General features: G+C 51.5%; 2 protein-coding genes across 2 annotated transcripts; one reads left to right on the forward strand and one right to left on the reverse strand.

Annotated features, from left to right (window-relative positions):
* Positions 1-840: 840 nt before the first annotated feature.
* On the forward strand, positions 841-3970 carry LOC100191287 (uncharacterized). The gene is made up of 4 exons (NM_001136721.1): positions 841-1466; positions 2331-2434; positions 2549-2777; positions 3410-3970. The coding sequence occupies exons 1-4, from the start codon at positions 978-980 to the stop codon at positions 3560-3562; spliced, it is 975 nt and encodes a 324-aa protein (NP_001130193.1). The 5' UTR covers positions 841-977; the 3' UTR covers positions 3563-3970.
* Positions 3971-4881: 911 nt separating this feature from the next.
* On the reverse strand, positions 4882-7456 carry LOC100191956 (uncharacterized). Its single transcript, NM_001349819.1, has 6 exons — positions 7173-7456; positions 6831-7029; positions 6561-6717; positions 5844-5883; positions 5476-5734; positions 4882-5213 (listed from the first exon to the last, which is right to left on the reverse strand). Exons 1-6 carry the CDS (start codon positions 7383-7385, stop codon positions 5188-5190), a joined length of 894 nt encoding a protein of 297 aa, NP_001336748.1. The 5' UTR covers positions 7386-7456; the 3' UTR covers positions 4882-5187.
* Positions 7457-12498: the final 5042 nt, after the last annotated feature.

Raw genomic sequence — 12498 nt, forward strand, 5'->3', positions numbered from 1 at the left:
AACGAGACCGGTGCTGCTGTCATGCTCGTTTCCATGTCGCTGCCGATTTGCGCCTCCCTGCCAAACTTCTGAGTTCTGACCAAACGCACCTGTAGATCTTGTGGCCGTAGCAGCTAGTTAGGATTAGGAATAATGATCGCTATGAGGCTACTGGCATCAAATCTATGCTTGTACTTATCCTAGTATGAGTGTATGCGGACGTTTTTTTTTTCTTCTGAAGCGATCTTACAGATGGTAGAAGAAAAGAGCTGAGGAAATATGATTCATGATGCCATTGTCGCTGTGTACCTCCAGATCTATAGAACGTTTATCTCATGACCTTCTTTAGATTAGATACATACATACATACATTAATATCAATCCATACGCTCCTTCAACACATCTGTATTGAGATACATTACATCTAAACAAGCACCCTTAGGCCCTGTTTAGATCCATATGTTTTGCCGGCTAATTTTAACACATTGGTCTTCAAACGCAGACTGATAATAAATTAGTTAATTGTTAATCGGAGAGCTAGCAAACTGTTTGTTCATTAGCTATTTGATCTTGCTAATAGATTATGTAAAGAGAAAAGATATTTATAAGCTAAGACTCTAAACATATCCTAAGCTATTTGTTGCTAGCTAATTATTTGTCGGTTAAATTGGCAAACAATTAGCCCGAGTATCAAACATAGCCTTATTAGGTTCGGAAATAAAACTGTACCCTATCTATATCACGTACATTATCTATACGTCATATGTATAGATAGATGAAATGATCAGTATCCATCTCCTCTCCGTTCTCACCACCGACAGGGGCGTCTGTCTCCTCCCCGCTGCCATAAACGCAGGCTCACGCGGACGCCTCCCTCCCGTGCCAAGCGCCCAAGACCAAACCCACCAGCACAGCACCAATTCAACCGCGACCCAACCCACCGCCCCGCACCCCATTCCCGCACCCTCCTCCCCCAGATCTCCGGCCGCGACGACGCCATGACGGCCAAGGGCGGCGCCACGCCGTCCCCCGGCGGCGCGGGCCCCGCGGCGGGGAACGGCCGCCTCTTCACCGTCGGGCTGGTCACCGCCTGGTACTCCTCCAACATCGGCGTGCTCCTGCTCAACAAGTACCTCCTCAGCAACTACGGCTTCAAGTACCCCATCTTCCTCACCATGTGCCACATGTCCGCCTGCGCCCTGCTCTCCTACGCCGCCATCGCCTGGCTGCGCGTCGTGCCCATGCAGCTCGTGCGCTCCCGCGTCCAGCTCGCCAAGATCGCCGCGCTCAGCCTCGTCTTCTGCGGCTCCGTCGTCTCCGGCAACGTCTCGCTGCGCTACCTCCCCGTCTCCTTCAACCAGGCGGTCGGCGCCACCACGCCTTTCTTCACCGCCGTCTTCGCCTACATCATGACCGTCAAGCGCGAGTCCTGGGTCACCTACCTCACCCTCGTGCCCGTCGTCACCGGAGTCATCATCGCCAGCGGCGTGAGTTATTCTGCCGCTTCTGTCTCATGCTTTCTCAGTAGATCTGTTGGAGTCGGGATTGGATCTGAGTCAGGGAGGAGTGGGATGGAGCTGACGAAACAACAGGTGGATCTGTCATCGACCGCCTCTGTCTCGGTTCGTTGGATGGTGATCCATCCCTTCGTTAGGAATAGAATTTTGGGATTATCAGATGGAAACCATTAACTGTGTGGCGTCGGCTATCTGATGCGGCCAAGTGATCAACTGGCATAACAGCTACTCGTTAACTGTGTGATCAGCTGGAGACTAATCCAGTTAGCCTAGCCAAACTTTATCACCGGGTCCAGCTAGACCGAGCTTTTACAGGAGTAGCACTTTTTTTTTTGGAAAAACATTGTCTGGAGCTGTGTTTACAAGTCAATTTTTCAAAATTGTTTTCTGGGAAGTAATCAACATTTTTAAATTCGATTGTAGAATATCCATTCTTTAATATTGAAGTGTTGGCTCACCTTTTGGAACCGACCTGATAGATTTCTATACATTCGTTGAACATGAACCGGGCCGTTAATTGCGCCATTGTTAAGTTGATTCTCTTGCATTATACATAATGTATAGCATCGTGTTACAGCTCATTTGTACAATATATGACATACTGGAGGTGGGATGTGGGAATCTTATGTTAACGTGTAGCATCTCAGTCTAGCAAGTTTATGGCTGCTATGAGGAATCTTTAGGAGGTATATGTTTCACATCAACTAATATATACATCGAAATCGAATATGAGTCAAGTGGAACCTAGAGCTTTGATTGCATACGGACTAAAGCTGCTGTTGGACCTAAGTTTCTAATACTTACTGATATGGTGCTTGCAAATCGAACTTACAGGGCGAGCCTAGCTTTCATCTGTTTGGATTCATCATGTGCATAGGAGCAACTGCAGCAAGGGCGTTGAAGACAGTATTGCAAGGAATTCTTCTGTCTTCCGATGGGTAACTTCGTCTTCTCTTTTTATATGTATTCACTGTTTACACATTTCCTTGGGTTCGTTTACTACTTTGCATTTGTGTGGATGTTGAGTGTTTCTCTGTTCTGATGCCCTGCAGGGAGAAGCTTAATTCTATGAATCTGTTGTTGTACATGGCTCCAATCGCTGTTATCTTCTTGCTTCCTGCAACTATCTTTATGGAGGATAATGTTGTCGGCGTTACAATTGAGCTTGCAAAGAAGGATTTCACGATTGTTTGGTTGCTTTTGTTCAATTCTTGCTTGTCGTATTTTGTCAATTTGACCAATTTCTTGGTGACCAAGCATACTAGTGCACTGACTCTACAGGTACCAAATGCTTTCTGACTCGCAATTCAACTTTGTGTGCATGATGTAGTTTTACATATGCCTTTCCTTGCATTATCTGTTACACTCACTATATTTAAGATGGGTTAGATAATGGTACTAAGATCTACCAGTAAGTTTTGACCTTTCTAGCCCCCTGAGTTTTGCTGTTTCTGCTGGGCTAGAAACATGCTGCTCTTATCTTGTGCAAGTGTGTTGTCTGAAGTCTGAACTTTAAAGTACATAACAGTGACTTCTAAACATACAAAGATGGGGGAACACCTTTGGTACTTTGATTTTTTTTATTCGTTGAAAAAATATATTGGAAATCTAAGGGATTAGTGGCACGTCAGAATTGAATATAAATGTTTTGTAATCGGTTTGAGCAAAGTAACATATTTACCTTACTGTCCTACGGGTTTTGAAAAAAGTAATGTCTATACTTTGCTGTCCTGCGAGTAAAGCTTTGTACCCATCTTTGTATTTTAGATGCATAAGCATCAGACTACTCTATCTTGGTTTTGTTGATCACTTGGTATGGTAGTCGTTTGTTTACCATGTTACCTTACCATCGTTGTTTTGTTTTAAGATTTTAAATCCTTCAGCTATTGACATCCATATCCATGCCCCTTCAGGTTCTCGGAAATGCAAAGGGTGCGGTGGCAGTTGTCGTCTCGATTATGATATTCAGGAATCCCGTGTCCATAACAGGAATGCTCGGTTATACTCTCACAGTTTTTGGCGTCATTCTTTACAGTGAATCGAAAAAGCGCAGCAACAAGCCATGAATACCCTAGGAGACAGTAAATATGGGAAATCATTTCTTTGTCCTGTCAGTGCCTAGAGCTAATATATGATGAGAAATCACATCGGTGGCGACCACAACAAATCCTATGCCATACTGCCTCAGCAATTGGACATCAAGGATAGAAGTCCAATAACTACCTTGGCATATGGGAGGCATTTTGTTTTATGGCGTTGATGGATAGAATATAAATATTTTTTTGTGTGTGTTAGAGAACTATGGCTCACACTGCCAGCATTGGTTGATACGTTTAGCTCTTGGGAAATTGCCTCTTGTATTCATCTTCTGCTGCTGCAGTTTCCATTTTGTTTTGTTGTGAAGACCACCTATACCACACTTTGATCCAGGTTCCGGGACCTAATTAATATATTGTGACACTGAATTGATGCTCAGTTAGCGGACTTTTGGTGACACAATGTTGTCCCATCATGACTGCCAATGTAAAGTCTACATGACTACATAGCTACATTGTTGGTTCAGATTTGCATGCAACTGCCCAGCTGTTTTGACTGTGAGTATCGTTATTCATTTTTTTTAAAAAAAGGGATGAACATCTGTCTTAGAAAACGAAGACTACGGTTCACATCATCTTGCTGGGACACCAGCAGCAAAGAACATTCAACCGATTGCATTCTCAAGAACGGAATAAGGAGCACTGACAGATTACTGAGAAACCTTCCACCCGCATTGCCTTCAATCAAGTAACAGGTGTGATAGGCCGGACTTCATTGCTTCCTCCCAGTCTTTTCCTGAACTAAACATCTCCACCATTTTGAGCTCTGGTCCCTCCCTTCCACCTGTTCGCTTGCTTAAACAACCATGCCTCCACTTGATTCTCCCACTTCTACCTTCTCAAAATACTTTCTGGTATTAACGCTAATAGCTTCATGATAAGCTCCTTTCAACAAAGATTCGCTTACTGTTTCTTCTCCTGTGCGAGTGTCGATACTGCATGATAAGAACGTTTCCAGTGTGAACTACCAACTGTACAATATTTGAACATGCAAATTTGTTCCATCAGATAACCGCGCAACGAGTTCCCCATGTGTTTGCGTTTTTTTTCCTGATACTGCACGGTACTGGAGCATTGTTTGTTGTGAAAATTGTTGAAGCAGTCCAAGGAATTGAAAGAGCAACGCTCGACTTTCTCAGCCCGTGGAGAAGAAGGTCGGAGTGCGGGCGTGGGACTGCGAGCCCACAGAACCGACGGGATGGGCCGGCGAACCATTAGTGTTCTGCTGACGCACATACATGCACGCAAAGCAGCACAGAGATGAACGGCGAAATATTATGACGATTATTATTGGGGTCCGCTGCCCCCTACAGACACTGGTAACGGGTTTACCATTGGAAAAAAATACGGTTGGTAAACGAGAGAGAGACGAATCGAATCATTTGTTACAGACTGTTCTTGCCCGGCACGGTGGCCGTGCAGCCACGCACGAAGTCAGAGGGGGGATGTAGCAATGGCCTAATGGGGGCCCGGGCCTTGCGTCGCTTCGGGCCCTCCCGACAGACGGACGACACCCTTCATGTGCAGCTCAGCCTGTTTGGCCTGCTCCTTTCGTTCCGCCGCTCGTCGTCGCCATCATCGATCGCCTCGTGCCTTCAGCTGCAGCCTGTCACCTGCTCCACTGCGGTACGCAGTACGAAAGAAAGACGAGGGGCCATTAGCTGGACTGGATCTCAATGCTGCTTTACTTAGTACTAGTTGCGTGCCCCTGCCAACTTGGCACGGCCAGAAATGTCATGGCACCGCCGGGCACATGCAAGGCAAGGCTGCACGGGTGATGCCGCATCGGCTGCACGTGCGACGTGCTGCTAGCCTGCTACAGATGCAAACTCCTTGCCTAGCTTGATAGATCTGGGTGCTATTGCTATAGTACCCCCGCTCACCTTTGGGAGCGGCCATGACGGTGTGCTTGGAGACGACGGCGGGGACGGCGGCGGCGGAGACCGGGGGGAAGAAGTGCGCGGCGGCGACTCCCCCCTGCGAGGCGTGGTACTGGTGGTAGTGGTAGAACGGGTACACCGGCACCATGCCGTTGGGCGCCGCCGCCACCATGCCGCCCTGCGCTGCCGCCGCCGCCGGGTACGCGAAGTGCCCCTGCAGGTAGGACCCGCCCGTGCCGCCAGCTGCCGCCTGGCCTACCTTCTGCACCCAAATAACATCACGATTACCACTTTGCCCCCTCCCCAAATCTGGCAGTAGCATTGTTAATTGTTACTACTCCCGAGGAAGAGGATGGGAGGAGTGCCTTTACCGCATTGTAGCTCAGGTCCGCGACGTAATTCGGGGCGTACCTGAACGGAACAGCACAGATCGATCGATCAGTACGAGTGGGGTGGGGGAGGGGCACGTAACAGTGGCGCGCCGCGCACAGTAGAACCCGATAAAAAATGGCAGAGAACAGGGACAGATCAGTCGTCTACTACTTTTATAGTAGTAATTGTTTATAACTAGGGTAATTAATGTGCCGAGTCTTAACACATGGCCATGTCCAGTACGTAGCATTGAAATGTCCACCTCCTCTCTCTTTTTTTTTGTGCCGCCGTGCAGGCCGGCACGTGGGCACGTGCGAGCACGACGAGGCAGCGCGGTCCGGTCCAGGTCCAGCCTGTGCGCGGCTGTGCCTGCGCCAGTGCCTCCCGCCAGTCCCGCCTCGCGTGCTCGGCTGCTCCAATTCCAAACCAAAGCAGCCGCTCTGCCACGCATGTGTGCGCGCGCCCACTGGACTGGTGACTGGTCCCCCTCCCCGCCCGCCGCAAGCTCGCAAGGAGCCAGCCAACCCGAAGCCAACGAGCAGAGGACACGAAATCCTCGTAGCCTCGCGCGACGTGCAGTGCAGATAGTTTGGCGGCGCTCGAGGTGCGCGAACGCCGTGCCGTGCCGGTTTCTTTTTCAATTGGGCTAGCGAAACGTACCTTGTCGCGGGCGGGGGATTGGAATTCGGAGCTGGGAGCGGCGTGCGTGTACGTACCCGTAGGTGGCGGCGGCGGCGGGGTAGAACGGGAGCACGCCGTGGTACTGCTGGTGCGCGCCGTGGGCGTAGTGGTGCGCGGCCGGTGGCGGCGGCGTCGTGGAGGGGTGGTAGTACCACGGCACCGGCGACACGCCCCTGGACCCCACGGCGATGGCTGCAAGTGAATTCGCGCCAGAAACATGCATGTGATCTCTTGTCCGGATCGGAACGCACGCTAATAATAAGAGGCACCTAGCTAGCTAGTAGCTAACTTACGTACGTACGTACCTGGCGTGGGCTGGTGTTGCGAGGGGAGCGCGGGCGCGTGCGGCGCCGGGGTGGCCGGCGGCGAAGGGCGGAGGATGTGTGGCGGGGGGCGCGGCTTGGCGCCGAGGGCGGCGAGGTTGCAGTTGGCGCGGCGGCCGTTGATGACGGGGGTGGCGTCCTCGCACGCCTTCTTGGCCGCGTCCGCCTCCTTGAACGTCACCTGCCGTGCATGCAAGCAAGCTAGGTTGGCGACGTTTCGCATATGGGTCGACCTCGCTCGTCCAGATGAAGAAAAAAAAACAACAACAACAACAAACAGGCGGAGCTAGGGGCCGGGAACGGGAGAGGAAAAGGGGGACTGACGAAGCCGTAGCCCTTGGAGCGGCCGGTGAGCTTGTCGGAGATGATGACGGCCTCGAGGATGTCGCCGTAGCGCTCGAAGTGCTCGCGGAGGGCGTCCTTGTGGGTCTCCCACGCCAGCCCGCCCACGAACACCTTGGTGAGCGTGGTGTCCCCGAACGGCGCCGGCGGCTGTGGCAGCGGCAGTGGCTGCGGATGCGGCGCCATCATCGTCATTGTCGTCGCCTGCCCGCCTTCCTGATGTGTGCGGCAAGGGGTGAATGCAAAGCAAACGGAGAGGAGAGGCGAGGCGACTGGGTCACAAGATGGGGCTGTTGGGTTTTATATAGCGCCAGCGGAGTTTGTAATTCGGTGGTAGCAGTAGGGGATAACGGACGCAGGAGAGCCTACTCTACTAGTCTGCCGTCTGGTCCGTCCTATAGCCTGGCAACAATTGGCGTCTGGGCCCTGTGAGTCTGTGAGTAGAGCGCCCCCATCTGCATCTGGCCTGTCCATCTCTCTCCTCGCCTCGGTCCTCACCTGCAGGCTGCAGCTCAGCCAGACGTACTGCAACTGTAACAGAAAAGGCAAGCATGTCGTCTTCTCCCCCCAGATCATCATAGATTAACCACAACCCTCTTATCTCGCGGCTGTGAGGAGTAGCAGTAATTACCGGCTGGCACACATCGTGACACTGCCAGCCAGGAAATAATCATCGCTCATTTGATCATTCGGGCCGGCCGGGGCGGATACACGAACAGATGGGCGAACGGATCCGCGAGGTGGTGGTGGGCGAGCTGTAAGAGCGGGGGTGGGAGATCGAACAGCTGGCCTCGCAGCTTGCCATTACCACACAACGTGCTGACGCCTTTCCCTTCCCTTCCCTTCCTTGCATTAATCTAGCGGCCGCTCTGAAAAGAAATCCTTTTTCCCGTGTGCTGCTTTCTCTTTCGCATGCAAGTAGCAGCAGCAGCAGGAGCCAGGAGGAGGGTATTATACTAGTATGTAAAGCGCCGACGCGTATTTGAATGGGGGAGTACATGTACACGGTATACACTACACTGCAAAAAGGAGACGCGCATAGCAAAAGTGCAGCACCACGTGTATGGGGGTAGGCTCGTTTGCTGACAAGAAAACATGATAGACTACTGGCCGGCCGGGACACCCAGCAAGGCTGTGCGTGCCCGTACGTGAAGTATATAGCTACACGTACGTACGGGTACGGTGGTACGATGATCCAGAGGCGTCCGCGTATATACCATGCGTGACAGCATAAACTGCATAAACGCGGGTTTATACGTAGTACTGACGACGACGACGACAACAGCCACTCTATATACGTTCGCCCGGACACGGGTGTCAGCCGAGAACGGAGGAGCTGCTGCTGGCTGGCTCTTTATTTTAAACCTCGGGCGCCCGGGCCGTGCCACAAGCGTCTATTCCCGTGGATGTGTGGATCACAGGATCAACGCCGTTTCGTCCCACGGTCCCTTGAGCATCCGTTTGGTTGGTTGGTTGGTTGGCAGGACGAGATCTGGCGTCAGCCACAGTGACAGTATGGCGTGGCCAAAGTCAGGCAGCGGATGTAGGCCGAAAGCAGATCCATGGAAGCACTTCCGGTGACGCCAACGCGGGGCCCTCCGAGGTACGCCCGCCCAGCCCCAGCCCCAGATGCAGCGCGGACGACGGACGGTCCCGGTCGGAAAACCCTCGTCGATCGATCGCACGTGAGAGGGGGGGGGGGGGCAAGACGGGGTCGCGTGACCGTCCTTTCCCTGTCCCTCTCGCTGGTAGATGGACGTAAGGATCCGTCGCTGAATCGCTGCAGGACATGCGACAGTGCGTAGCGTATACGTACTGCGCCCCGGTTGGCTAAACGCACGCAACTGCTGAAGATCCATCCCCTCGTATGCAAACTAATAAGCAACTGTTCCGTTGAGAGGCCATATGCATGCGAGACCGGCGTCCTTTTGAGAAGGCTCGTCGGCGGCGGCGGCGGCTAACGAAGCTCCAGCTATTTCAGTTTCGAAAGTGAGAGGTCAAGAGCCGACAAATCGTCAAGCGATCATATGCAGATATGCGGTTTCTTCGCTCAGATGGGAATAATCTCGATTTTAATTTTCTTAGGCTTACTATATATTAAGGCCGTGATTAAAACCCCGGCCTGCTGCATGCATGTGTTACGGAGCAAGAGATCGAGTTACATCGTACTATCAGAAAGATACGACGCAGCATGTGGCTGGAGTTTGGCTCGCTCGATTACTCATCCTTCTTTCTTGCTGCACCACCACCACGATGCATGTGGCAGCCTAGCTGTTGGATTGGATGCCTGTGTACTACACATGCATGTGGATGTGAATCTCTCTCTCTCTCTCTCTCTGGCCTGCTAGTGCTAGACTCTCGTCTAGTCTAGCTCATCAGCGCGTGCCGTCTGTTTAATTACGTCTTCCAATGCATCGGTCAGTGCCATTATTTTGACCGAGTAGTATAGTAGCGTAGACATGCAATATATATATCCTATCAGCAATCCAAAGCGATGGATGCAAATCGGCGGCAAGCAAGAGCCCAGACAGACAGCCTCCTAAAAATAGCAAGCGCCTGCCCCGCAGACCGCAGCACTATACCCTGGGTTCTGGTTCGTTAGCCATGTGTCTCATGCCTACGACGTACCTTGGTCACGTCCGTCCGATGCATGTGGTGCTGGCGCCCGACCGACAGCAGCGCAGCATCGATCGCATTCATGAACAGAGCTGCAGATCCACGAGCGTACTGCGTACGTACGTGGCACTCGATATCGTCTTCCAACGGTGCAATACAACGGCCCCTCTCCGCCGCGGTGGAACGGTGCCTGGCGCACGCAGCAAGTGGGGCGCCGGGGCACATGCATGCTTTCCCTTCCCTAGCTTGGTTCGCGAGAATAATCTCCTCCCTACCACGCCACCGGCCACCGGCGCCATCTCCCTGTCGTCCTCGATCGGCTCTCTCTTGCCTCCGCCGCGCGCCAGCCCGGCCATGCATGCAGCAGCGCCCACCCGCACTGCATGCTGTGCCCTCTCCGCCTCGCGTGGCCGCAACGTGGGACAACTGTAACTCCTGTCTACATGCCTGCCTGCCTGCCTAGACCGGATCATCATCAGCTAGCTGCCTGGCAGGGCATTACCGCTGGACTAGTGGACTGCACTGCACACACACTGGATGAGAGACGGACCGACCGATCGACCGATCACGGTGGTAGGTTTGACTGGACCGGCCGGCCAGCCGGGATCGATCACGGTGTGGTAGGGACAAGGGCGGGCTGGGAGCTAGCTGTAAGACGAGAGCCGTGAGCTGGCGGCGAAAGAAGGGCAAAGGGGAAGAAAGAGAACATTAGTACTTCCTCCGTTTTATTTTAGTTGTTGTTAGATAATACAAAATTGAATTATCCAGCGACAACTTAAAAAAAACGGAGAGAGTATTGCACTAATCAACACCAGGGTAGTAGTAATCATCATCAGATGGGGATTAGAAAAGCTGCTGCCGCCAGGACGGGCGCTGTGGCCACTGGGCATGCCGCATGCATGCAGCAGCCAGCTAGCAGGCCGATGCTGTCTTTTTTTCTGTTTACAATGTTGCGTTAGATATACGGACATGCGATGGCCCAGCCCATGCATGTATGTTGGCACATTTGGATCTCATGTGCTAAACTTTAGTATGGTGCTAATAAAGTTTAGCACACTTTGAGGAGCTAAATTAATTACTGTTAGGTGCTAAGCATCATCGATCCAAACAAGCCGTGCACCGTGATGTAACTTTTGTGCATGGTCTCTCTCGCTGATAGACTGGTGCGGTGCAGCGGTGGTGCCAGTGTGTGCCACCCTTCCCCCCCCCCCCCCCCCCCCCCCCCCCCCCCCCATATCAGCATAGTTCGTTGCCCTCGGCTAGTTGCGCTGCTGAAAGTTTTCTGACCGGTGTCTGAAACTTCTCAGCTGCTTTAACGTGCATGTAATCATGTAGGTAACTACGTGCGTAACTGTTCTGCCAGTCTGTCGCGAATAGATTATAGCGAAATAAAAAGGGTCAACTTGCATGTAGTATGTATATGTTGTAATAATAAGATCGAACACACAGAAGCTTGACGAGGAAGAGAGGGGGTATCATGGATGATGCAATTAAATTAATCCATATGGTGATGATCCCATGGCCATGGCCACACGTCGTCGTCGTCGTCGAGGCGGGCGCTCTCGGCGTGCGTGCCGTACGTACGTCTGGACTTTTAGCTCCATCGATCAGGTACCAGATGGTGCTGCGCATGTGTGAGCAAGCTGGCCGGCAGGCATAGTGGACGTGGGAAGGCATCATCAATCTGATGTACGCAATCGCATGTCTGCGCCGGCCGGCCGGTTCTGGCCACCACGTTGGAATGCACATGCATGTATATGCGATGCAAATATGGGTGCCGCTTTGAGGCCTGCTGCCACGTTCGGTCATCGGTCCACCAGTACGCATACGCATTGGTATAGTGCATGTACGTGGTGTGGGTGCACGACTGCACGCTTCTGCTTCACGGCCGGCCGGTACGAGAAAAAGAAGAAGAATAAACAAGTGGAGAGAGAGCTCAGTGCATCGCGTGTGGAGGGAGCCTGCATGCATGCTGCTGCAAGCATCGGCCGGTTTATGTGGTAGACAAACAAGTGCCAGTTAAGCCAATGGTTGGTGTCGATCAGTTCGCTCATCGCGGTCACTTGCAGTTGTTTGCCCGCCGGCTCCTGTGTGGCCTGTGGGCTACATGATGAACTGGTGGATCAGCGTGAGTTTTATTCATTTTTCAATTATGTTTATAACAATTATTTAAGAATATATCATTTAATTTGTTTAAAAGAATTATCAGCGTCAGGAATGCCGATAGAGTAGGCTTACAACAAAACTAATGATATAGAATAGGATTTATGACGTTGTCATTTCACGTATAGCCAATTAATAATAGATCACCACTTTTTTCTCATAAACTATTTTGAAGTCTGTGAGCATCCCGTTTTGCCTCCTTTCGCTCTCTTCATATGATCATAAATTTAATGTGACACATTTTAAAGCATATCTACGTCATTTTACTATACTTTCTTATCTAGATATAATAGTAGTGTTGGGGTCTGCTTCTTCACCGAAGGTACTCTAAGCAAAAACACATTCGGCAGGACGGCACATAAGCAGACACAGCACGAAGGTACAAGCCGAAGCTACGATCCAGGGAGCTTCGGCATACTGACATGCCTTGAGACGAAGGGCTGCATCGACTTAAAGAGGAAAAAACTGATTAGTCCATTGTTGGGGGTATGCTTCGTAGCCGAAGATACTAAAGAAAGAGAATATCTTC

Source organism: Zea mays, chromosome 1, assembly GCF_902167145.1.
Source record: "Zea mays cultivar B73 chromosome 1, Zm-B73-REFERENCE-NAM-5.0, whole genome shotgun sequence".
Classification (NCBI taxonomy): domain Eukaryota; kingdom Viridiplantae; phylum Streptophyta; class Magnoliopsida; order Poales; family Poaceae; genus Zea; species Zea mays.